The sequence below is a fragment of the Scomber japonicus genome, chromosome 12, assembly GCF_027409825.1.
Source record: "Scomber japonicus isolate fScoJap1 chromosome 12, fScoJap1.pri, whole genome shotgun sequence".
Lineage (NCBI taxonomy): Eukaryota > Metazoa > Chordata > Actinopteri > Scombriformes > Scombridae > Scomber > Scomber japonicus.
In genome coordinates this window covers 34,133,350-34,160,697 of record NC_070589.1, presented here as the reverse complement: position 1 = coordinate 34,160,697, position 27,348 = coordinate 34,133,350, and the positions used below count along the sequence as shown (strand labels likewise).

Genomic DNA, 27,348 nt, shown 5'->3' with positions numbered 1-27,348 from the left:
TGTGTGTATATATGTGAGATGTATCATTGAATCAGAGTACGTCCACACTGCGTCGCTTCATTTGTAAACACATCTTTTTCTCTGTGTTTCAGCCCTCAGTCCAGACTAAAACTGCATTTTATCACCCAAAACTGAGCTTTTCTGAGACGTTCTCCAGACTGTTTGAATCTAAAACAGCAGCTTGGTGTTTCAGTGTGTACGAGGAAAGTACACATTCTTCTTCTATACTATACAAGAGAGTCAATCTATTCATCAACTCCACTGTGAGGAGATTAAATATTAACATTATTAAATGCACAACAATGATGATTAGGGGATCATTACAAGTTACTTAAATACATACTGTATAATATCAAATTACACCAAAAGTGGTTTGCTGACCTCATCTGTTGCTCATACCTTTCCTCTATTTCCTTCATCATACCAAAACAGTGAAATTATCTGAAATACAAATTGTATCATATTTAATTCAAACATTTTCAACATTATGCTCATCTAGAATATAAGTAATGAAATAAAATAAAAATAGAAAAAAATCATATTGTGGTAACTCAGAGGCAGCCATTTTGAATTTGGTAAATAAGGGACCTGTTTCCTGTTATTTTCTTATTTACTTCCTCAGTTTCTCCAGCTGTTTGCGTATTTGTTCTTTCTCTTTCAGGATTCATTGCTTCTCCTCTTTAGCATCTCTTTCTGCCTTTTGGAACGTTTCATTGGTGTAATGATTTCCTCTGTTCTTCTCTGTTATATTTCTGATCTTCTTCAGCAGCTCACTGACCTGAGAACGATCCTTCAGCTTATTATTGAACATGTGGTACTGGTTGTTACATTTGGCCACAAGTTCCTGCAGATCTTCGCTGCACTCCAAGAACTCCTCAATAGATATTCCGTCCAGCAGGTCACCATGAGTAAAGAGAACCATGCAGTATCTGTTGGCTTCCTCACCAAAGATTTCCTGAATCTTCTCCACTGTCTGTATTTCTTCCTCTGTGAATCTGCCCACCATGATGACAATCAGGAAGATATGAGGTCCAGGAGAAGCATAACTAATGCACTGGCGGATATCTTTATCTGTTTTCCCTTCAGTGTTCCAGGTGTCAAACAGGCCTGGAGTGTCGATAACAGCAACCTTTTGTCCTTCCACCTCACCTTTAGCCTTTTCACACTTAGTAGTCAGAGATCTAGCAGAAAATTTACATTCAAAGCACTGCCTTCCCAGAATGGTGTTTCCTGAGGCACTTTTACCAACTCCAGTCTTCCCCATCATCACAATCCTGATCTGCTCATTATTGTAGTGGACTGGAGGAGACGTAGACCCGGAGACTGAAAAAAAGGAAAGTCAATGCTTTGTATATCATAAAATATGTTTAATTAATCCACATCAGGAATGGATAACTACTGTTTCTTAGTCGTCAAAGCTTTCTTTATTTTTATGTTTCTTTAAGCATGATCACAGTATCTTGTCACAATGGCCCAAAGTTATTGTTTAATGAATTGTTTTAGAACCATACTGGATTATTATGAACCTCTCAGGTGGTCTAGGACAGGTCTACTTTCTGTCCTCAGAGTCTAAACTAGACCTGGAGAAGCAGCGTTCAGTTTTTAGTCTCCACATTAGGCATGGGCCGGTTACCGGTTTCAAGGTTTACCACGGTATGAAAAAGTCATGGTTTGAAAACCACTAAAAATTTCTGTCACACCGTTCCTGTAGTATGAGCGGGTTTTTTTTAATGTGACGTCTGTTCAGAGAGAGAGAGGAGGTCGTTCAGGTCGCGTGCAGCTGCAGCGCACCGTAGTCCTCCTCCGGTGCTCCTCCGGCGCTCCTCCGGTTGCTGTTACAAGCAGGTAGCTCTGCAGGCTGTATGACGGCTGAACGAGGCGAGCCCCCCGAACTTTTCCTCCCATCTAAAAAGGACCACGTCAGCTGTATTTATACTTCGGCTACCGTAAAGAGACAGACGGCCACGGCTTGGAGGAAGTAGCGGCGTGAGGAGGAAGAAGGTAACGGACAGTAGCAGCGTGAGGAGGAAGAAGGTAACGGACAGTAGCAGAGGAGGAAGAAGGTAACGGACAGTAGCAGCGTGAGGAGGAAGAAGGTAACGGACAGTAGCAGCGTGAGGAGGAAATACATCCTATATGATAGTGAGCAAGTCTCCAAAACCTGTTGATTCAGTTTTAAGCTCCTGCTGCATTTATTTATTTATATTTATCTTAGAAGTGCTTTTACTTTTTTCAATTATTTATGTTCTGATCTTGAGCCACAGGTTCAGTGATTTTGTGTTCTTTTCACTAAAAATAATTCATTTATGTTGTGACTTGAGTTGCAGGTTTAGCCTCAGTTAAAGGACTGCATTAAGGACTGCACTTATTATTTTAATATTTATTTAGAAATAATTCAGTTATTTTTTATTATTATTTATTTTAAATACATATTTACTAAAAATAAAAGACCGTTCAATGGGGAAAAAAACTTTTTTTGGTTTTAAATACAGACATTTCAAAATATCACATTTTATAGCCGTAATCATAAAACCGTGAAACCGTGATATTTTTACCTCAGGTTATCATACCGTCAGAATCTCATACCGGCCCATGCCTACTCCACATATCTGAAAGATCTCCCAGAAAACTGCAGGTCTGCTTCATCTCAGTTCTTTTAAATCCAAGTTGAAGATTTCTATGTTAGCAACTAAGTTTTATTAAATCACATTTGAGGCTTTTGATTAATAGCTCACACTGCAGTGTAACTTTCATTCTTGTTTTATTTGTCTTATTCCACTTTAGCTTATTTTATATTTAAATATCTCTTTATTTGGCTAATGTTGTTTAATATTGTCTCAATGTCTTTTATGTCCTATATAAAGCACTTTGCTTTGTGGTTGAAATATGCTGTCAAAGTTCGCGACTTATTATTTTAATTATTTTAATATTTTTGAGTTGATCTTTAATGTTGCCTTAATCATTATTGTTATTTTACTAAAAGACTCATCAACACATAATCAACACGTATTCTGTGTGTACAAAGTGTGAGTTTCAGTGTCTGTGATGTTGGAGATAACTGTACACACTGATGCTCCTTCCTCCAGCTGTAAAACACAGTGATTAACTGGATAATATTGAATATTATGTGTGAACTGTTACAAAGTGAGACTAATTATGGCTGAGTTGTGATTCATAACTACAAACTGTTTATTTTAACATAATGATTGTTGGTTTATTACTGTAAGATTTAAAATGTGATTAAATATACTGGTAAAAACCTGTGTTCACCTTTATGTTAAAATAGTCCTTAAAATGAAACACTGATGAAATCTTTAGAATAATTTTATATCATAACTAGGACTGTCAATTGATTAAAATATGTAATCGCATGATTGTCATGAGTTAACTCGCGATTAATCGCAATTTAATCACACATTTTCTGTGTTTTTCTAAACGTAATTCAAATGTATGTGTATTATTATTGAAACTATTCAGAACTATTAAATACTGCACGCTCCAAAAATCTGCTGTCGGGTATGATACATGTTAGGAACCACACAACCGTATGAAAATGCAGCACAGAGTGAGTTGTTGGTGTTTTTGTAGAGAATGGGTCTCAGAACCTCGTCTGCTTCTGGAGGAAAGACGCTCTGCTTCCACTTAGTGATTTTTATCAACAAGAAAATCATGTGAACATCTGTGGTTAAAACATCTGTATGGATCTGTTTATGAATGTGGATGATTCTGACAGTAGAGGCTAGAGTTATACTGTAGGACTGAGATGTTGATAAGTCTGTAGCTTCTGATGCTGCACAGAGCACAGTGCCATTACACACACCTCTACACACTGGTTATAACTACACACACCTCTACACACTGGTTATAACTACACACACCTCTACACACTGGTTATAACTACACACACCTCTACACACTGGTTATAACTACACACACCTCTACACACTGGTTAGAACTACACACACCTCTATACACTGGTTAGAACTACACACACCGGCTATAACTACACACACCTCTACACACACCGGCTATAACTACACACACCTCTACACACTGGTTATAACTACACACACCTCTACACACACCGGCTATAACTACACACACCTCTACACACTGGTTAGAACTACACACACCTCTACACACTGGTTAGAACTACACACACCTCTACACACTGGTTAGAACTACACACACCTCTACACACTGGTTAGAACTACACACACCTCTACACACTGGCTATAACTACACACACCTCTACACACTGGTTAGAACTACACACACCTCTACACACATCACACTGGTTAGAACTACACACACCTCTACACACATCACACTGGTTATAACTACACACACCTCTACACACTGGTTATAACTACACACACCTCTACACACTGGCTATAACTACACACACCTCTACACACTGGTTAGAACTACACACACCTCTACACACTGGCTATAACTACACACACCTCTACACACTGGTTAGAACTACACACACCTCTACACACTGGTTAGAACTACACACACCTCTACACACTGGTTAGAACTACACACACCTCTACACACTGGTTACTACAAACACCTCTACACACTGGTTAGAACTACACACACCTCTACACGCTGGTTAGAACTACACACACCTCTACACACTGGTTAGAACTACACACACCTCTACACACTGGTTAGAACGACACACACCTCTACACACTGGTTATAACTACACACACCTCTACACACTGGTTAGAACTACACACACCTCTACACACTGGTTAGAACTACACACACCTCTACACACTGGTTTATTAGAAAATGTTCCTATTAGTCATTTTATGTGCAATCGAGCTCTGTGGCCATTTAATTATGAGGATGTGTTGGACAGGACAGCTGTTCTATAACGATAAATGTAGAAATCTTGTCAAGTCTCATCATGTTTCTCTCATCTAACTGATATCTCACCTGGGTTTGCTGGTCCAACACCTACTGAGGTCACTGCTCTGCATCTGAACATATACTCTGTGTTAGGAGTCAGACCGCTCACTGTGACTTCTTCAGCTTTTGCTGCTGTTGTTTGTTTCCATCCATCCTCTCCACTGACACAGTACTCTACCCAGTAGGAGGTGATGTTCTCTGCTCCAAATCTTGGTGGAGATATCTTCAGTGTCACACTGTTGTGGGCTACATCACCTGCTGTCACTGTTTCAGGCTTTGAAGGAGGCTCAAAGTTCTCACTGACAGTAAAGCCGTCTTTATGAAGGTAGATGCTTGAACCTTTCTGTGTCTCACTTGTTAAACCCACTGTCAGGAACTTTATGTTCTTATTCTCTTTGTTGGCTTTTGCAAAATCACTGAACAGCTTTGCTTTGATCCTCATTGCATCTGATACTTCTTTAGAGGCGTACCATTGTTCCTTCTCTATGTCATGACAACGTGGATCTTGAGGGTCGTCTGGTTTGGGTTTTTCTTTTAAGTAGTTTGATAAAGCTGAGAGGTACGGTTCCTCACCCAGTGAGGTGAAAACAAAACACACAGCAGGTTCTGCACTCAGAGTTTCCTTGTACAGATGACTCTGAGATGAGACAATCTGGGTGTTTTTCATCTTGTTGGTGAAAGACTGTAAAGTGAAGATTTCTCTCTCTTTACAGCCCATCCACTCGTTCAGGCCTGTGTTGTTGAAAGGAGAAGAATGTCTCTTCTTCAGGATCTCTGCCAGCTCAGCTTCCTTTTCCCCTCCTCCCCGGATTGATGGAAGTTTCTTTGCCAAGTTTTGTTGGAGTTCCCGTTTTAATTTGGTGCAAGATTGTGTAAAAGTTTTAAGTTTGTCACCAATCTGTGGGAACTGCTGTGCAGTGGTGGTTCTTCTTGCATCATTGCATCTCATTTCCAGCTCAGTGAAGTCCTCCAGGACATTCTGGCATTCCTCCACTAATTCTAAACTTATCTGACGTACGAGTTTAGCAGCTGATGAATCTAAAATCACAAGTGGCAGCAGCCAGACTTTCATTGGTACAGCATTTTCTCCATTGGTTCCCAGCAGTTGTGGCAGGCTTTGGTAGACTTGTACAGCATCCTGAAAGGTTGTTGGAGTTTTCTTCAGCAAAAAGTCTCCATGGAATTTACAGGAGAACTTCTCCACCTTTTCAATGTCCTTATCGTTCATTTTGATGGAAAGTTCCCCCTCTGCTATGAGTTTAGGAATTTTCTTGATCATCCCCTTCATGTTGCCCTGAATGTCTTGATGACTTTCTTCATCAGACACCTCACGGTCAAAGACAAAGAAGGCTTGTGCCCCATAAAGGATAGCTGTGACGACATGTGTTGCTATTCCTTGATCAAAGACATACGGATGCTTCACATTACCTCTTCCAAGATGATTCATTGACAGTTCCTTCATCTTTGTGGTTGCTTGGTACTTCAGTGTTACTCTGGCCTGATTTTTGGATGTTTTACTATCATTCAGGTATTTGGCAGATCCTCCAACCTCTACTAGTCCACTTAAGAAACTTGCCTTCAGTGATCCTTCAATATTTAATGCTGAAGATTTATCTGCAATTGATTCAGATGCAACTATCTCACAATTGTTGTAGGGCTGAGGTCTTTCATGTATATTATTTTTCAGGTCATTAAGGTCCCACAATGTCATGCCTGCAAAAGAAGAAGCGAAAATCAAGATCAACTTCCTTTTTAATGTATGAAGGAACTGATGTTCAGCCATTTTATATCGCATCCTTTGAAGGATTATAAAACACCTTTTAACAGAGAGACAACCTGTCCCTCCAAGAAACTGTGATCTTGTCATCACAAGAATTAATGCATATTCTAGCAAAGTCCACAAACATGCGAGACTTTGTAATTATGCAAATTTCCCCCGATTATGCCGCAATAATGTCCAAATCTAGAGCAGTAATGAAGACACTGAACTTAAAAGTAGGAAGGAATGGATGTTATGCATTGTGGTTAAAAGAGAACTTGAGTATATGACAGCTTTTAGTGCAGATAATGGCTCTCCACTGATATGACTGTGTGTGTGTAACATGTTCAGAGCTGACAGTGTGTCGCTTGTCACCGAACATGTTAAATACTGAATGAGTCAGAGAAAACTTGGATTTCAGACTCTGACTCTGGTTTGTGTCTGGCTTGTATTTCTAAGCAGAGCAATTTCTAGTGTTTCAGGTTTTTCTCCATAGTTTAGCTTACAGATTAGTTAATGATGAGAAATGCAGAGAGCACAAACAGCAGCATTAACACTTGATCTGTCAGGATCTGACTGTCATTAATGTTCAGTGTTTTCCTGCACATCTACACAGGTCAGCTGTTACACTCAGATAAATGTTCATATGGGATGTTTACAATAAAACAGCTCTGATGGATGAATCCTGAGGTGCAGTTTTACCACAAAGATCCCAACTCAGATTACATCACAGTTTTGAGAAGAATCAAGCAGTTTTGATCACAACAATCACAACAACAGCGAACTGGTTACTGCTGATCACAAATCAGTCCAGGTGATCTAATAATAAAAAGCAACAGTAATTGTTCATGCCTTACATCTTAGTAATACTAACTTTTATTCTTGGGTTTTACTGAAGGTTTCTTTTTCAACAGTCATCAATGTGAGTCTCTCATATCCAGCAACTCATTTGAATCCTTTATAACACGAAACAAAAGACATAAAAACTCATCGTTTTTTAATTCTAGTAGATCAGATCAGATTTTCCTTTCAGAGCAGTGTACCAATCTATGGTCATATTAAGAATGTTTTGGTTGTTGTGATGGATTAAAAATTTGTGCATGTGAATGTTTACCAGGGATGGGTGAGTCTTTACGGCAGTCATACAGCATCCCGAGGCTGAAAGGTCGGCCGAGCACTGCCACCTCCATCGTCCCCATGGCGTCAGCATCCATTGCTCAGTGTGAACTGGAAAACATGGACAACAGCTTGTTAGTTCTTCTTGTTGTTTGTCACCTTGTAATGTGGCTGCAACGCAGACGTACTGCAGAATCTATCAACAATAAATCAAATATATAGACATACACTTACTGAGGCACGTATTTCCTTCTTACTGACAATGTTTGTAATGACAGTGATAAAAAAGTGCTAAAACTGTTACACATTTTATATTTCTGTTTTCTACCATCCCACTACATTACAGAGGGAAATATTATACTTAAGACTCTGCTACATTTATTTGGCCACTGGACTAAACTAGCTAACTGTATATAAAGTAGTGTAAACTAGCTAACCGTATATAAAGTAGTGTACACTAGCTAACCGTATATAAAGTAGTATAAACTAGCTAACTGTATATAAAGTAGTGTAAACTAGCTAACTGTATATAAAGTAGTATAAACTAGCTAACTGTATATAAAGTAGTATAAACTAGCTAACTGTATATAAAGTAGTATAAACTAGCTAACTGTATATAAAGTAGTGTAAACTAGCTAACTGTATATAAAGTAGTATAAACTAGCTAACTGTATATAAAGTAGTATAAACTAGCTAACTGTATATAAAGTACTGTAATACTGTAATACTGCATACTACATCACTATAATACTGCAGTACTTTTACTGTAATACTGCATACTACATCACTATAATACTGCAGTACTTTTATTGTAATACTGCATCACTATAATACTGCAGTACTTTTATTGTAATACTGCATACTACATCACTATAATACTGCAGTACTTTTACTGTAATACTGCATACTACATCACTCATAATACTGCAGTACTTTTACTGTAATACTGCATACTACATCACTATAATACTGCAGTACTTTTACTGTAATACTGCATACTACATCACTCATAATACTGCAGTACTTTAATGTTTGGTGTGTTTTATTATTTAAGTTATTTAGACGCAGAGGGTTACGAGCACTGAACTGTCTGCAGGACTCTGACCTTTGACCCAGTGATGTGACCCAGTTTTTATTTCTTCTTGTTAATTTGATGTTTTTTATTGATAGTTTGATCTTCAGTGTGGTTGGTGCTCTCTTGAATCTTAATTACAGTGTTTCAATATTTAAGAGTAGCAGTATAATAATAATAATAAAGTGTATTATTTCCTTATGTTAATATTTGCATTTGGTAGCTGCAGTAGAGCTTCTCTCTGTTGTGTTCTTCATACTGTGTGATTAATGTCTCTTCATTTTTCATTTCAGTGTTTCAGACCACAAACAATCCTGTATAATAGTTATTAATAAAGAGTTATTGTATGAAGCCATTAACCAGCTCATATGTACAGTGACCTCATGTTTATATAATTACACTACATCTTTATGTACAGTTCTGATGTGGGAGAGGTGGACGTCACTTTTTCTGTTTATTAGATTTGGAATTAAACTTCATTGTCCACCAGTTTTTAGCTCTCCAAATCATAAAAGTGAGACAAGAACATGCAACATATACAAGCAGTAACATATTAAACTGATGTGGTAACAAGACACCACTGAGACATTAAAACAACATGAAGCAGGAGCTCTGCTTTAGTTTAAAATGTTGAACACACCTGGAATAAAATACTTGTTAAGATACTTGTGGTACCCTGTAGTGCCTCCCAGAGTCTCACACTGACACTATCCTAATCCATTACATTATTTCTCTTTTTTTAATGTGTATATTTTTGTTCCTGACAGTATCAGACATCCTGGTGTTACATCATTTTATTACTAACCAACACAAAGCAGAAGCCTCACTGGTCACATACCTGCCTGTAACCTTATTGAATGGATCTAATCTGTTATAAATTCTACTTCATCATGTATCACTCTCTCATTTCTTAAATCATTTCATCAACTTAGCCACAAAAAGAACTTTTAACAACGAGCAGCAACAAGTGTTTCTAATGATTTTACTGGAGGTCTTACCTGATTGACGTTTGGTTTGAGTTTCCTGCAGGTTGAAGCTGTTCTTTGTGTTTCTGCATCTGTACAGTGACATCCAACAAAGGAGATTCACATCATCAGTTTGGTTATAACAGCAGCAAGAAACTCTCTTTATCTCTCTGAAACATCTGCAGCCACAGTGCTCTCACACACAGTCATGAATATCTTGCACAGAAAGGTTTGTGATGCTCTGAGAGCGCTCTGTGCTTTCTATCTTTATATTCTCTCTGAGGGACAAACTCCACCTTTTAAAAAGAAGAAGTAGCTACTGAAGAGAATTAGTTTGGTGGTGTTTGTACAGCGGGTGTGTGTATGTATATTTTTCGTGTCCGGTGGGTTTCTGACAGATTGTGAAAACGAATTTCCCCATGGGACAATAAAGGCTATCTATCTATTGATTTCCCAGAAATGGTGTGATCATAAACTGTGTATATTGATCACATTTGAAATGTGTAGAAGGGGAAACAGCATTCAGTTTGTGGTCTACTTCTTCAGACAGAGATCAGAGGTGAGAAAATAGTTTCAACTGGTTTGAACATTTTGTTTAGAAATTCCTGAATCCTCTGACTTTACCTTGAGCACAGAGTTTTCACTTTGATGGGTTAACAAGAAATTACTTTGACACATTCATGTTTCTCTCAGGATGAATTATAATAACTTTGATCTTCTACCTTTTTATCTCATACCATCATCTGGTCAAAACTTTAATATTCCAGTACTTTGGTTTATGACCTGCAAAACTAGGACAAGATGACATCGTCAAAGGTCTTGTTTTGTCCAACAAACTCAAAGATATCCAGCATTAATGCACCAATATAATCCACCTGGTGAGAAGTGTTATTTCTTCTAAATAAACCTTTTGTACAACAATCAAATAACTTACAACACTCACAAACATGTAAATCATTATCATGGGAAGAAAAGTTTGTATACTGCAGAAATGTTTCATAGCGCTCTGTGGTTTCTATCTTTATATTCTCAGTGACAAACATCATGTTCTCTTTGTTCTTTATGAGGAGGAAGTAGCTGCTGAAGAGAATCAGCCTGATTTCTCAGAAATGGTGGAACCATAGAGTGTGTACAATGATTATGTATGAAATGTGCAGAAGGGGAAACATCACTCAGCTTGTCGCTCTGACCACAATCTGTGTGCTGAGACAACTTTTTCTGTCTGAAGGGGAAACAGCATTCTTAAACTTCCTCATTGACTCAATAAATGTACGTGTGGCCCCTGATAAAATGCACAGGAAACCCCAAACAGCCAGCGAGGGGCGTCCTCTTTCTACCGCAACATGTGCCCAAGAATCTTCTAATATATATTTAGAGTTCACAAAGTCAGAACCAACTTCTACCCTTCCTGTATTCATCAAAATGGTTGTTAAATGAAGTGTTGAACAGGTAAACTACATAAATGTTAAACAGGGCTGTCAAAGTAAAGCTTGTAACAGCACTGTTGTTTTTTAGCTAAACTATGGATTTATATATGTGCCTTTTTTCTGAGTGTGTGATTTTAAGCACTTTATTATTTTTTGCAAGTAAAGAAATCATACCAAACAAGCTAGTTAGATCACACAAAGTCATACCCTATCTTCTTCTTTCTTTCTTATAGACATAAAACCCATTTAGTTCATTTTTGTGTGTCAGTGCCTATGTTTCACTGATTTGTGACATTTTAAGCATGTTATCAATACTTAGTGGGATAACGGATGTTACAATTATAAACTGCTCCATGACGGTCTACAGCAGTTCTGACCTTTGTAGTCTGCTTCTGCCCCTTCATGTACGAGTAAGGATAGTCTGATTTTTCCCAATACTTTGATCACCATCTCTCAACCATCAACAAAATCAATACAGTGTCAGTTGTAGAAACTGCATCAGTCATTGTCAAATCCAACAAAGGAGATTCAGTCATGAATATCTTGATCAGAACTCATCAATAACACGAGTGCTGATCATGTTTAAGCTCTCTCCTCATTTTTCTTTCACTTCACTGAGATCATGTTGACCTGAATGAGTTTAGAGACCCTGCAGCTCTAATCTGGAAAAACAACAATGAAACAGAATCAGTGTACTTACAGCAGAAAGGTTTGTGATGCTCTGAGAGCGCTCTGTGCTTTCTATCTTTATATTCTCTCTGAGGGACAAACTCCACCTTTCAGATGAGGATGTAACTGCTGAACTGAACTGGGGTGGTTTCCCATAAATGGTGTGACCATAAACCATAAACGTTTGAAATGTGCAGAAGGGGAAACAGCATTCAGCTTGTGGTCTACTTCTTCAGACAGAGGTCAGAGGTGAGAAAAGAGTTTCAACTGGTTTGAACACTTTGCTGGGTTGTCAAGAAATTACTTTGACACATTCATGTTTCTCTCAGGATGAATTATAATAACTTTGATCCTCTGCCTCTCCTCACAAACATGTAAATCATTAATATGGGAAGAAAATGCTGCAGCAGCTTCCTGTTTGTATGCTGCAGAAATGTTTCACAGCGCTCTGTGGTTTCTATCTTTATGAGAGAGAGAGAGAGAGAGAGAGAGAGAGAGAGAGAGAGAGAGACTGTGTGGAAGCCGTAAAAATAAGAATGATTCCAGACAGACAAACGGAGCTGATGTTTTTTTTCTTCTGTGGAAACTCTGGTGATTAAATAGTTAATGATGCTAATGATGCTAATGTTGTAGCTATCCACTAGCTTCATACAATCTGTCAGATTCACATCATGTATGATTTAGAAACCAGTTGGAGTATTTTAACAGTGTGTGTTTAAAATATCTGTTTATATAACAAGTTTAAATGTGTTTATATGTTATTTCTTTATCACTTAAAAGCATTGTTAAAAATCTTTAAGTGTTCATTTATTATTCAATTTTATACAATTATTTTAATTTCATAATACAGTAGAGATGTGGAAAAAGCTAAAATGGAAAAGATCATCTTTACATAAGACACTGTAAACAAACGCAGAGATCATTTCTATTTATATAAAGGTTAAAATATTGAGAGATTTCATTTATATAGAAAGAACTTTAATGAACTGGTTGTTCTGTACTATATGTGAAGATCCAAGCCTGAAGTCTTCTAACTTGATGTCGAGCCAGACCCAGTGAGAGCTGTCTGAGGGTGTCATGAAGAGGTTTGACTGGCTGCTTCCAACTCTCTCTCAGTGGATTCATCTTTGGGTTTCCAGATAAGGAGTTACACAATCACTTAGCCTATATGCAGTTAGTGAAAGTTAAACAAACAAGAGCACAAGTGACACAAAGAACACTAAAAGAATACAAGAAGAACATTAAAGCTGCAAGCAGCAATGATCAGGCCCTCGCTTCCTTGCCTTCCTCCGCCCTGAAGCAGCGAGATTTGCCGCAATGCATCTTCAAGATCCTAATGTAGCATTACTCATTTCTGCAGCAGTCTATCGTTATCACAGTCACCAAAGTGGTAGCTCGTACTTGCTAATGGCTAATATACACGGGAGAGAAAGGACAGGCCGCCATCGTCTGTTTGGTCTGGGAACTCACACACTGATCGTTTATTCTGCGCATGCTCACAATAACATCCTTGTGTACGTAGGCACATGACATCACTGCTTAGACTATTCAACATGGCGTTGCTACTCATATAATAAAATATGCTTAACACTTAAGATAACACAGAGTGACTATAAAGTTGGTCAGATTAAATCTGTAGGAAACAGCGACAAAATCGCAGATTTGATTAAAAATGGCCGACTCCCTGTTGGAGTGAGGGTATGGGTCCAAGACACTTTTTTGTGTGTCTTTAGATGATACATATGTGTACTGTAATTTGGTTAATCTATGTCAATCTGGAGAGAGGGGCTCAATTTTCTTAATCTTCTACGGGGTGCAGTGGCACCATTTGGCCAGCAGTTCCTGTTTAATGGACAAACATAAAATTGTCACATCGCCACGAAGCAACTAAACCAGTAATCAAAAAGATTTTAATAACTTTTCATCTTTAATATCTGAAGATGTTTCTGAATGAATTTGAAGTCGGTCTCAAGCACGTTTAAAATGCATTTGTTTTATATAATAGTGCACTGTAGTGCTCGGGCCCTGAAAAGGAAACTGACATTAAAGACTTTTTTTTCCACAAAAGAAGAGCTCTATTTTTTTATTTTGGGGTTTATGTATGTCATAAGTGTTGTTTTTTGATGTTAGACTGTAATAAATCTGCCAACTGTTCACAGCAGTTTTACAAATTATGATAATCATAACTCCTCTCTAAAAAGTAAAAGTAAATGTTTTGGTTTTCCATTGAGAATAAAAGTTATTTAGATTAAATACTGTTCCATCATCCTCTTATAATTGCAGTCCTTATTTACATACAGCAAATCAAAACTGTCATAAAGTGATAACGTGTCATTCTATCATTGGCTGAGCAGACGGTCACACTGAGCCTGATAGCATCCTGACTAACAACACAAGTGTCACAACACAGTCTGTTATTTAGTCACTTTTTGTTTCTCTCAGTGTTTCTTCTCTAATGTTTCCTGTTTTATTTTGATACTCACCTCTTGTCTCATTTCAGGTCCTTCACTTCCTGCTTCTTTTTCCTGCCTGTGTGATTACCTGCCTCACCCTAATGTGTTGCACCTGTGTCTCATTGTCTTCACTCCCTGTAGAGTATATCATCTTTTAGTTTTCTCCCCTCAGTGTTCCAGTGTTATTTAGTTTATTCCTTGTGAGTCTTTCATGTTTTTTGACCACTTTCTGCCTCGTTAACGCTGTGAACACACCGAAGGGCAGTGAAAAGCAACCTGCGATGAGTTGCCTGCAATCTGTATGTAAACTGACAGCAGCCGCACTTCACCACCACTGTCGCTGTCTCTGCATTTCTGTGCCAAAATAAAAGTTGAGAATAGTTCAACTTTTTTTGGAAAAAGTGCAGCGAGAGAAAAGCTGCAGTCAGTCAATACACAGAGCCGTCTGACATGTAGAATTATGTTTTAATAAATGAAACACATTTAACAATGGAAGATCAACTTCTCTCGGCTCTCTCTCATCCGTCACTTCTGGATCCAGAAATCTAAGATGGTGACAGTCAAAATGCAAACTCAAGACTTCAAAACAGGAGTCCATAAACCAATGAGTGACATCATGGTGGCTATAGTATGTCCAATACTTTGTTAACAGTCTATGATTGTGACAGGTTTAGGCCTAATGACAGTATCTGTGTTGCCTCTGCTTTCCTCTGTACAGATTCCCTCTGATGGTCCGGCCCTTCCCACCTCATTAAGAGATCAGTGTCACCAACTTGGAGCCTTTATGAGCCTGGTTATTCCAAGATGGCTCTCTCTCTTCCTCCTGGAAGAATGATGCCTTTCAGGTATTCAGTTTGGTTTTATTTGGATTTTGATTGTGTTCAATTTAGCCATGATTTATATTTTTACCTTTACACCTAAAAAAGTAAAAGTAAAAGGTAAAAACATTAAATGCACAACAAAATTGATTAAAGAATTTAGAGGAATATTACCTGAAACACATACTCTATCATATTTGATTTATTTTCACCATAATATTATGACAAAATAAAGTACACCATATTTATGTGCTGCTCCAACCCACCAAATGCTTAGATACTGTTTATTGTCATCATACACAGTAGAGCAATGTACAACGAAATTAGCAATTAGTGTTGTAGAGGCAGTACCGTACAAAGAGTGCAAATAAATTTTTTTAATATTAATTAATATTTAACATTTAATAATAATTTAGTGAGTGCACCCAAACCCATTCCAGTTCATTCCTTCTCAGTCCAGTTTATTATTGGTAAAGTGCAGTTTCTTTTCCAGGTTAATATACTGTCTATGACATACTGGTAAGGTGCCAAAGCATAGTGTAATAATACGGTGCTGGTGAGTGAGGTTTAAAGCATTGATTTTGGTGTCAATGTTGTAATGTCACCACCTACTGCAGAGCATTCTGGTCAGCAACAGTGCAGTTTCCATACCACACTGTTATGCAGGATCTTATAATGCTTTCAACAGTGCAGCAATAAAAGTTAGTGAGGTGTTTTTTGTGATAAGCAGACCCTTTTCAACCTACTGAAAAAGTAAAGACATGGGAAGATAAACCAATATGATAAAGGCATTCCCTATGTCCTCCTGGATCTTGGTTGTTTCATCCTGGACAGTGGCTCTGATGCTCATCAGTCCTCGGCCTCCCTCATTGGACTTGGTGTGCAGTCTCAGGGTGTGGACTTAGTGTGCAGTCTCAGGGTGCTGGACTTAGTGCGCAGTCTAAAGGGTGCTGGACTTAGTGTACATGCTCAGGGTGCTGGGCTTAGTGTGCAGTCTCTTCTTATATCAGTGGCCTCTATCTCCTCTTTTGGCCAGTTTATTATACCTGCGCGGTATCTGAGGACTGGCAGGGTGCACGTGTTGATGGCCGGGACCTTGTTCTCCCCATTCAGCCGACTCTTCAGGAGCAGCAGAAAGGTTTGGCTGGATAGATGCAGTCATGTAAATACATTATTTTACTTTCTGTGCTGACTTTTTAAAACAGGAAACAGAAACAACATGAATTAGAGACATGAAACTGTTATCTGAGATGATTAAACACAAGAGTACTGATCAGAGCTCATTAACATTTAATAACTTACAGATCATCAAGTAGCTACTGAACATTATTCTACCAGACTACAAACTACCAGTTACTCTACATTAAATAGAGGCTACACTACATTGAAGCTACAGCAACATGGCAAAAGTGGTTTCCTTACAACTGAAAAGATGCATCATTTAATCCCATGCTCTACTAGGGAATATATATACATTTCATTTTGGTCCTCTGCTGCCACCGTCAGGAATCGTACAGTAACAGCAGGCAGGCTCATTTAACTCAGGTAACAATCATGAAAGAACTATTAAATTTACCTATTAAATGGCTTTAACTACACCCAACATCATAGTTAAACATTTAAAAATTTAAGTAATAACAGAGTAAATAATAAAAATCTCTAAACTACCCAAACAAACATCAGGAGATCAGTGTTTGATTATTATTTTCTGTCCTTATTCTTTTTTACAGTGGTTTGGTTGTGTGGATTTGTTGAGGGTGATTACATTTTGGAAAACATTTTTACATCTCATAAAACAAAATGACATTAGCAAAACACTTCTACCAGTCCAGAAACAAATTAACAAATGACACAAACCGGAAATGGAAAGTACCAAATACGTGACATGGAAGTGATAAAATGAGCGATGACAGTCTGTACCAGCACACCAGTATGTTTACTCAGCTGTTTAATAAACCATACACACACATAAGCATATTTGTGTATGAACTAAGCTAGCTGCTACTGCTAACTGCTAGCTGCTACTGTCATGCTATGTAACGCTGAACGGAGTTTTCTTCTTCTCTCGACACTTTCACAACTAATCTCTTACTGACTCTACAGCACCATCTGGTGGCGGTATTTATACAACGCTTAACTCATGAATGAACCAACTGCAACGCAAAATAAACCATTAATGAACTAAATTACTCACAAAAAAACCAACAACTTTATCTTAGAGAAGCACAGTTTGTGTTCAACATTAACTGTTGTCAGCAGCCCCAGGAGTTTAGGAGAAATACATTTGTTTTGTTATATAATGAATGTTTTCTCTGAAAGGGTTAAATAAAACTTACTGTGATCTCTGTCTTTACTTGTGTTAACCAAAAACCTCTAAGTTTGTTTTTTTTTTGGGGGGGAAAGTTAGGGAAAACATAACCTTTATTTTATTTGCTGTTAGACATCATAAAAAGCCTTAAAACTGTTTAAACCCACTTTCAGATTTTTGAAAACTAAAAAGGACGATTTTGCCATTTCTTTCCCCATCCAGACCACATTAGATTAACTACTCATAAAATCTGAAAGGAGCTGTTCATATGTGTAAATGGTGCAAAAAACAAAGAATCAGCTGCTAAATATTATTATTAATGTTTCCTTTAACTTCTCTTCTCCTTCTCCTCTGTCTATAATAGTGACACTGACATTAACCTGACTATTAAAGCTTTACTGTATTTGTTCAGTTTAAAGATAAAATAGACCCAAAAAAAAAGCAATACATTTTTTCATCTACTATTATGGATCATACTTTGAAACTTAACACAGTTCAGTGTAAAATATCATTTATAATAAAAATGCACTTCAATTCACAAAATCCAAGTTACAAAATGTTTCAAATAGACAAAAAAAAACCTAACCCGTAAAATAATTAGGTTTTAAAAGAGAACAAATAAAAACTATTTGATTAGTAAAAATAAATTCAATATAAGAAAAAGGCAAGAGCAAACAACACATATTTAAATGAGATAAAATCAATTCAATGAAAATTAAAACTCAAATAAAATCAAGAAAAACTGATAAAAGTTTTAAAAAGATTAAAAGAGATCACTGAGTCAGCCAACCTGATCTCATCATTTGTTGTGCTGTTTCCAAACTTTCAGGTTAAATTTCAGGAAATAAGTTTAAAATAATGAAGAAGACATCTAAACTTTCTCTATTTAATATAATGGTGCAGCCATAAAAACCCAGAGTCAGTGTAAACATTGACATTTTAACAATGTAAAGTCAATGTAAATGTGCTCAATAGTTAATTTGCACCTGCAGTCCTGACACAACTAAAACGAGACAAACAGATAAAACACTTCATACATAATAGAGCTGCAATCAATATAAGAGGAAAAGAACAACTGGAGAAAATGTATCACAACTCTTTGTCCTTAAACAATCTTCAACAATCAATACAATCAAACAGGAATAAAACTGAGAGTCAATCTATAAAAACATCATTCATGAGTACATATCATATATAGCTGCTTATATAACTTCATGCACAATATATATGTGATACTGTCAGATTAAGAACTAGTTTAAATCATCAACTATTTAATGTAACAGAACATGTCAAAGCAACAAGGTGATTTAATATTTCAGATATGAAGCATGAGAAACCAGCAGGTGTAGTTGTGACTGTTCATCTGGTGTTGTGTGTGTGTGTGTGTGTGTATATATGTGAGATGTATCATTGAATCGGAGTACGTCCACACTGCGTCGCTTCATTTGTAAACACATCTTTTTCTCTGTGTTTCAGCCCTCAGTCCAGACTAAAACTGCATTTTCTCACCCAAAACTGAGCTTTTCTGAGACGTTCTCCAGACTGTTTGAATCTAAAACAGCAGCTTGGTGTTTCAGTGTGTACGAGGAAAGTACACGTTCTTCTTCTATACTAAACAAGAGAGTCAATCTATTCATCAATAACATAACTCTACTGTAAGGAGATTAAATATTAACATTATTAAATGCACAACAATGATGATTAGGGGATCATTACAAGTTACTTAAATACATACTGTAAAATATCAAATTACACCAAAAGTGGTTTGCTGATCTCATACCTTTCCTCTATTTCCTTCATCATACCAAAACAGTGAAATTATCTGAAATACAAATTGTATCATATTAAATTTAAACATTTTCAACATTATGCTCATCTAGAATATAAGTAAAAATAAAATAAAAATAGAAGAAATTCATATTGTGGTAACTCAGAGGCAGCCATTTTGAATTTGGTAAATAAGGGAACTGTTTCCTGTTATTTTCTTATTTACTTCCTCAGTTTCTCCAGCTGTTTGCGTATTTGTTCGTCTTTCTCTTCCAGGATTCGTTGTTTCTCCTCTTCAACATCTCTTTCTGCCTTTTGGAACGTTTCATTGGTGTAATGATTTCCTCCGTTCTTCTCTGTTATATTTCTGATCTTCTTCAGCAGCTGACTGACCTGAGAACGATCCTTCAGCTTATTATTGAACATGTGGTACTGGTTGTTACATTTGGCCACAAGTTCCTGCAGGTCTTTGTATTCCTCCAAGAACTCCTCGATAGATACTCCGTCTAGCAGGTCACCATTAGTAAAGAGAACCATGCAGTATCTGTTGGCTTCCTCACCAAAGATTTCCTGAATCTTCTCCACTGTCTGCTTTTCTTCCTCTGCGAACCTGTACAGTCTGATGACAATCAGGAAGATATGAGGTCCAGGTGCAGCATAAGTAATGCACTGGCTGATATCTTTAAATGTTCTCTCTTTAGTGTTCCAGGTGTCAAACAGGCCTGGAGTGTCGATAACAGCAACTTTTTGTCCTTCCACCTCACCAACAACCTTTTCACACTCAGTAGTCAGAGAGCTAGCAGAAAATTTAGATTTAAAGCACGGTCTTCCCAGAATCGTGTTTCCTGAGGCACTTTTACCAACTCCAGCCTTCCCCATCATCAAAATCCTGATCAGATCATTATTGTAGTAGACTGGAGGAGATGAAGAAAAAAGGAAAATCAATGCTTTGTATATCATAAAATATGTTTAATTAATCCACATCAGGGATGGATAACTACTGTTTCTTAGTCATCAAAGCTTTCTTTATTTTTATGTTTCTTTAAGCATGATCACAGTGTCTTGTCACAATGGCCCAAAGTTATTGTTTAATGAATTGTTTTAGAAGCATACTGGATTATTATGAACCTCTCAGGTGGTCTAGGACAGGTCTACTTTCTGTCCTCAGAGTCTAAACTAGACCTGGAGAAGCAGCGTTCAGTTTTTTTTCTCCACATATCTGAAAAAACTCCCAGAAAACTGAAGGTCTGCTTCATCTCAGTTCTTTAAACCCAATCTGAAGATTTCTATGTTAGCAACTAAGTTTTATTAAATCACATTTGAGGCTTTTGATTAATAGCTCACACTGCAGTGTAACTTTCATTCTTGTTTTATTTGTCTTATATCTCTTTATTTGGCTAATGTTGTTTAATATTGTCTCAATGTCTTTTATGTTCTATTATTTTAATATTTTTGATTTGATCTTTAATGTTGCCTGAATCATTATTGTTATTTTACTAAAAGACTCATCAACACGTAAAACGTATTCTGTGTACAAAGTGTGAGTTTCAGTGTCTGTGATGTTGGAGATAACTGTACACACTGATGCTCCTTCCTCCAGCTGTAAAACACAGTGATTAACTGGATAATATTGAATATTATGTGTGAACTGTTACAAAGTGAGACTAATTATGGCAGAGTTGTGATTCATAACTATAAACTGTTTATTTTAACATAATGATTGTTGGTTTATTAGTGTAAGATTTTAAATGTGATTAAATATACTGGTAAAAACCTGTGTTCACCTTTTATGTTGAAATAGTCCTTAAAATGAAACACTGATGAAATCTTTAGAATAATTTTATATCATAACTAGGGCTGTCAATTGATTAAAATATGTAATCACATGATTGTCATGAGTTAACTCGCGATTAATCGCAAATTAATCACAAATTAATCACACATTTTCTATTTTTTTCTAAACGTAATTCAAATGTATGTATATTATTATTGAAACTATTCAGAACTATTAAATACTGCATGCTCCAAAAATCTGCTGTCGGGTATGATACATGTTAGGAACCACACACACAGACACACACACACACACGCAGAGAAGAATGTAATAAGAGCAAAATACACACACAGTCTGTCTCTGGCTCACATGTTACTGTTATTTAAGGAGAGCATCATCAAGAGTCCAATATGCTGCTACTGTATATAGGTGTGTGTGCAGCGTGCAGACACTGTGCTTGTTACCACATGGACGCGCAGCAGCACACAAACATCAAAACATCACTAATAAAAGGAAAAATGTGAATTGAAATGATGTATATCAACATTGACATCAATACATGTCATATTAGTTAGTCATAATATTTATCAGATTTAATTAATTGTAATTTTAATTGTAATTGAAAATGCAGCACAGATTGAGTTGTTGGTGTTTTTGTAGAGGATGGGTCTCAGAACCTCGTCTGCTTCTGGAGGAAAGACGCTCTGCTTCCACTTAGTGAGTTTATCAACAAGAAAATCATCAATGATCTGATCTGTGGTTAAAACATCTGTATGGATCAGTTAATGAATGTGGATGATTCTGACAGTAGAGGCTAGAGTTATACTGTAGGACTGAGATGTTGATGAGTCTGTAGCTTCTGATGCTGCACAGAGTGTGGTGCCATTACACACACCTCTACACACTGGTTATAACTACACACACCTCTACACACTGGTTATAACTACACACACCTCTACACACTGGTTATAACTACACACACCTCTACACACATCACACTGGTTATAACTACACACACCTCTACACACACCTCTACACACTGGTTATAACTACACACACCTCTACACACTGGTTATAACTACACACACCTCTACACACTGGTTATAACACACACACACACCTCTACACACTGGTTATAACTACACACACCTCTACACACTGGTTATAACTACACACACCTCTACACACACCTCTACACACTGGTTATAACTACACACACCTCTACACACTGGTAATAACTACACACACCTCTACACACACCTCTACACACTGGTAATAACTACACACACTTCTACACACTGGTTATAACTACACACACCTCTACACACACCTCTACACACACTGGTTATAACTACACACACCTCTACACACTGGCTATAACTACACACACCTCTACACACTGGTTATAACTACACACACCTCTACACACTGGTTATAACTACACACACCTCTACACACACTGGTTATAACTACACACACCTCTACACACTGGCTATAACTACACACACCTCTACACACTGGTTATAACTACACACACCTCTACACACACCTCTACACACTGGTTATAACTACACACACCTCTACACACTGGTTATAACTACACACACCTCTACACACACCTCTACACACACTGGTTATAACTACACACACCCCTACACACTGGCTTTAACTACACACACCTCTACACACTGGTTATAACTACACACACCTCTACACACTGGTTATAACTACACACACCTCTACACACACTGGTTATAACTACACACACCTCTACACACTGGCTATAACTACACACACCTCTACACACTGGTTATAACTACACACACCTCTACACACACCTCTACACACTGGTTATAACTACACACACCTCTACACACTGGTTATAACTACACACACACACACCTCTACACACACCTCTACACACTGGTTATAACTACACACACACACACCTCTACACACACCTCTACACACTGGTTATAACTACACACACACACACCTCTACACACTGGTTATAACTACACACACACACACACCTCTACACACTGGTTATAACTACACACACCTCTACACACAACTCTACACACTGGTTATAACTACACACACCTCTACACACAACTCTACACACTGGTTATAACTACACACACTTCTACACACTGGTTATAACTACACACACCTCTACACACACCTCTACACACTGGTTGTAACTACACACACCTCTACACACTGGTTATAACTACACACACCTCTACACACACCCCTACACACACCTCTACACACTGGTTATAACTACACACGCTGGTTATCACTACACACACCTCTACACACTGGTTATTTAATTATGAGGATGTGTTGGACAGGACAGCTGTTCTATAACGATAAATGTAGAAATCTTGTCAAGTCTCATCAAGTTTCTCTCATCTAACTGATATCTCACCTGGGTTAGTTTTGACTTACCTGCTTTTCCTCTCATGTCCATCAGGGCCTGAACTCGTTTCTTCCATCCTAGTTTGGCCTCAGATTTCTCTCCCTCAATAAGCAAGTCAATGTACTTTGGAGTGGAGAGAGGATTTGGTTTTCCAGGATGGCTGCAGGGTAAAGTTTTAATGTGACCACTGACTGCACCAGCTTGTCCAACACCTACTGAGGTCACTGCTCTGCATCTGAACATATACTCTGTGTTAGGAGTCAGACCGCTCACTGTGACTTCTTCAGCTTTTGCTGCTGGTGTTTGTTTCCATCCATCCTCTCCACTGACACAGTACTCTACACAGTAGGAGGTGATGTTCTCTGCTCCAAATCTTGGTGGAGAGATCTTCAGTGTCACACTGTTGTGGGTTACATCACCTGCTGTCACTGTTTCAGGCTTTGAAGGAGTCTCAAAGTTCTCACTGACAGTAAAGCCGTCTTTATAAACGTAGATGCTTGAACCTTTCTGTGTCTCATTTGTTAAACCCACTGTCAGGAACTTTATGTTCTTATTCTCTTTGTTGGCTTTTGCAAAATCACTGAACAGCTTTGCTTTGATCCTCATTGCATCTGATACTTCTTTAGAGGCGTACCATTGTTCCTTCTCTATGTCATGACAGCATGGATCTTGAAGGTCGTCTGGTTTGGGTTTTTCTTTTAAGTAGTTTGATAAAGCTGAGAGGTACGGTTCCTCACCCAGTGAGGTGAAAACAAAACACACAGCAGGTTCTGCACTCAGAGTTTCCTTGTACAGATGACTCTGAGATGAGACAATCTGGGTGTTTTTCATCTTGTTGGTGAAAGACTGTAAAGTGAAGATTTCTCTCTCTTTACAGTCCATCCACTCGTTCAGGCTTGTGTTGTTGAAAGGAGAAGAATGTCTCTTCTTCAGGATCTCTGCCAGCTCAGCTTCCTCTTCCCCTCCTCCCCGGATTGATGGAAGTTTCTTTGCCAAGTTTTGTTGGAGTTCCCGTTTTAATTTGGTGCAAGATTGTGTAAAAGTTTTAAGTTTGTCACCAATCTGTGGGAACTGCTGTGCAGTGGTGGTTCTTATTGCATCATTGCATCTCATTTCCAGCTCAGTGAAGTCCTCCAGGACACTCTGGCATTCCTCCACTAATTCTAAACTTATCTGACGTACGAGTTTAGCAGCTGATGAATCTAAAATCACAAGTGGCAGCAGCCAGACTTTCACTGGTACAGCATTTTCTCCATTGGTTCCCAGCAGTTGTGGCAGGCTTTGGTAGACTTCTACAGCACCCTGAAAGGTTGTTGGAGTTTTCTTCAGCAAAAAGTCTCCATGGAATTTACAGGAGAACTTCTCCACCTTTTCTTTGTCCTTGTCGTTCATTTTGATGGAAAGTTCCCCCTCTGCTATGAGTTCAGGAATGTTCTTGATCATCCCCTTCATGTTGCCCTGAATGTCTTTATGACTTTCTTTATCAGACACCTCACAGTCAAAGACAAAGAAGGCTTGTGCCCCATAAAGGATTCCTGTGACTACATGTGTTGCTATTCCTTTATCAAAGACATACGGATGCTTGACTTTTCCAAGTTGATTCATTGACAGTTCCTTCATCTTTGTGGTTGCTTGGTAGTTCAGTGTTACTCTGGCCTGATTTTTGGATGTTTTACTATCATTCAGGTATTTGCCAGATCCTCCAACCTCTACTAGTCCACCTAAGAAACTTGCCTTCAGTGATCCTTCAACATTTAATGCTGAAGATTTATCTGCAATTGATTCAGATGCAACTATCTCACAATTGTTGTAGGGCTGAGGTCTTTCTTGTATATTGTTTTTCAGATCATCATGGTCCCAAAATGTGATGCCTGCAAAAGAAGAAGCGAAAATCAAGATCAACTTCCTTTTTAATGTATGAAGGAACTGATGTTCAGCCATTTTATATCGCATCCTTTGAAGGATTATAAAACACCTTTTAACAGAGAGACAACCTGTCCCTCCAAGAAACTGTGATCTTGTCATCACAAGAATTAATGCATATTCTAGCAAAGTCCACAAACATGCGAGACTTTGTAATTATGCAAATTTCCCCCGATTATGCCACAATAATGTCCAAATCTAGAGCAGTAATGAAGACACTGAACTTAAAAGTAGGAAGGAATGGATGTTATGCATTGTGGTTAAAAGAGAACTTGAGTATATGACAGCTTTTAGTGCAGATAATGGCTCTCCACTGATATGACTGTGTGTATGTAACATGTTCAGAGCTGACAGTGTGTCGCTTGTCACCGAACATGTTAAATACTGAATGAGTCAGAGAAAACTTGGATTTCAGACTCTGACTCTGGTTTGTGTCTGGCTTGTATTTCTAAGCAGAGCAATTTCTAGTGTTTCAGGTTTTTCTCCATAGTTTAGCTTACAGATTAGTTAATGATGAGAAATGCAGAGAGCACAAACAGCAGCAGTAACACTTGATCTGTCAGGATCTGACTGTCATTAATGTTCAGTGTTTTCCTGCACATCTACACAGGTCAGCTGTTACACTCAGATAAATGTTCATATGGGATGTTTACAATAAAACAGCTCTGATGGATGAATCCTGAGGTGCAGTTTTACCACAAAGATCCCAACTCAGATTACATCACAGTTTTGAGAAGAATCAAGCAGTTTTGATCACAACAATCACAACAACAGCGAACTGGTTACTGCTGTCCAGGTGATCTAATAATAAAAAGCAACAGTAATTGTTCATGCCTTACATCTTAGTAATACTAACTTTTATTCTTGGGTTTTACTGAAGGTTTCTTTTTCAACAGTCATCAATGTGAGTCTCTCATATCCAGCAACTCATTTGAATCCTTTATAACACGAAACAAAAGACATAAAAACTCATCGTTTTCTATTTCTAGTAGATCAGATCAGATTTTCCTTTCAGAGCAGTGTACCAATCTATGTTCATATTAAGAATGTTTTGGTTGTTGTGATGGATTAAATATTTGTACATGTGAATGTTTACCAGGAATGAGTGAGTCTTTACGGCAGTCATACAGCATCCCGAGGCTGAAAGGTCGGCCGAGTGCTGCCACCTCCATCGTCTGCTTGTCGTCAGCGTCCATTGCTCAGTGTGAACTGGAAAACATGGACAACAGCTTGTTAGTTCTTCTTGTTGTTTGTCACCTTGTCATGTGGCTGCAACGCAGACGTACTGCAGAATCTATCAACAATAAATCAAATATATAGACATACACTTACTGAGGCACGTATTTCCTTCTTACTGACAATGTTTGTAATGACAGTGATAAAAAAGTGCTAAAACTTTTACACATTTTATATTTCTGTTTTCTACCATCCCACTACATTACAATGGGAAATATTATACTTAAGACTCTGCTACATTTATTTGGCCACTGGACTAAACTAGCTAACTGTATATAAAGTAGTGTAAACTAGCTAACCGTATATAAAGTAGTGTACACTAGCTAACCGTATATAAAGTAGTATAAACTAGCTAACCGTATATAAAGTAGTGTAAACTAGCTAACTGTATATAAAGTAGTGTAAACTAGCTAACTGTGTATAAAGTAGTATAAACTAGCTAACTATATATAAAGTAGTGTAAACTAGCTAACTGTATATAAAGTAGTGTAAACTAGCTAACTGTATATAAAGTAGTATAAACTAGCTAACTATATATAAAAAGTAGTATAAACTAGCTAACTGTATATAAAGTAGTGTAAACTAGCTAACTGTATATAAAGTAGTATAAACTAGCTAACTGTATATAAAGTAGTATAAACTAGCTCCACCTCCAGCTTCACTATTAATAATCTAATGATGTCATATATAATAATATATCACTACTTTTA

General features: G+C 37.6%; 3 protein-coding genes across 3 annotated transcripts; all 3 read right to left on the bottom strand.

Moving 5' to 3' along the window:
- Positions 1–664: 664 nt before the first annotated feature.
- LOC128369822 (verrucotoxin subunit beta-like) lies at positions 665–7,899 on the bottom strand. Its single transcript, XM_053330899.1, has 3 exons — positions 7,800–7,899; positions 4,954–6,639; positions 665–1,323 (listed from the first exon to the last, which is right to left on the bottom strand). The coding sequence occupies exons 1-3, from the start codon at positions 7,897–7,899 to the stop codon at positions 665–667; spliced, it is 2,445 nt and encodes an 814-aa protein (XP_053186874.1).
- An 11,603-nt stretch (positions 7,900–19,502) lies between these two features.
- On the bottom strand, positions 19,503–20,159 carry LOC128369821 (GTPase IMAP family member 9-like). Its single transcript, XM_053330898.1, has one exon. It carries the CDS (start codon positions 20,157–20,159, stop codon positions 19,503–19,505), a length of 657 nt encoding a protein of 218 aa, XP_053186873.1.
- A 3,227-nt stretch (positions 20,160–23,386) lies between these two features.
- Positions 23,387–26,598, bottom strand: LOC128369820 (verrucotoxin subunit beta-like). Its single transcript, XM_053330897.1, has 3 exons — positions 26,499–26,598; positions 23,509–25,350; positions 23,387–23,421 (listed from the first exon to the last, which is right to left on the bottom strand). Exons 1-3 carry the CDS (start codon positions 26,596–26,598, stop codon positions 23,387–23,389), a joined length of 1,977 nt encoding a protein of 658 aa, XP_053186872.1.
- Positions 26,599–27,348: the final 750 nt, after the last annotated feature.

Excerpts from the sequence above, each read along its gene's own strand:
- LOC128369822 (XM_053330899.1), bottom strand. The coding sequence starts at position 7,899 with ATGGATGCTGACGCCATGGGGACGATGGAGGTGGCAGTGCTCGGCCGA. Across the intron at positions 6,640-7,799 it reads TAAAGACTCACCCATCCCTG|GCATGACATTGTGGGACCTT; the intron begins GTAAACATTCAC and ends CTTCTTTTGCAG. Across the intron at positions 1,324-4,953 it reads TGTTGGACCAGCAAACCCAG|TCTCCGGGTCTACGTCTCCT; the intron begins GTGAGATATCAG and ends CCTTTTTTTCAG.
- LOC128369821 (XM_053330898.1), bottom strand. The coding sequence starts at position 20,159 with ATGGGGAAGGCTGGAGTTGGTAAAAGTGCCTCAGGAAACACGATTCTG.
- LOC128369820 (XM_053330897.1), bottom strand. The coding sequence starts at position 26,598 with ATGGACGCTGACGACAAGCAGACGATGGAGGTGGCAGCACTCGGCCGA. Across the intron at positions 25,351-26,498 it reads TAAAGACTCACTCATTCCTG|GCATCACATTTTGGGACCAT; the intron begins GTAAACATTCAC and ends CTTCTTTTGCAG. Across the intron at positions 23,422-23,508 it reads GGACATGAGAGGAAAAGCAG|AACAGCTGTCCTGTCCAACA; the intron begins GTAAGTCAAAAC and ends TTATCGTTATAG.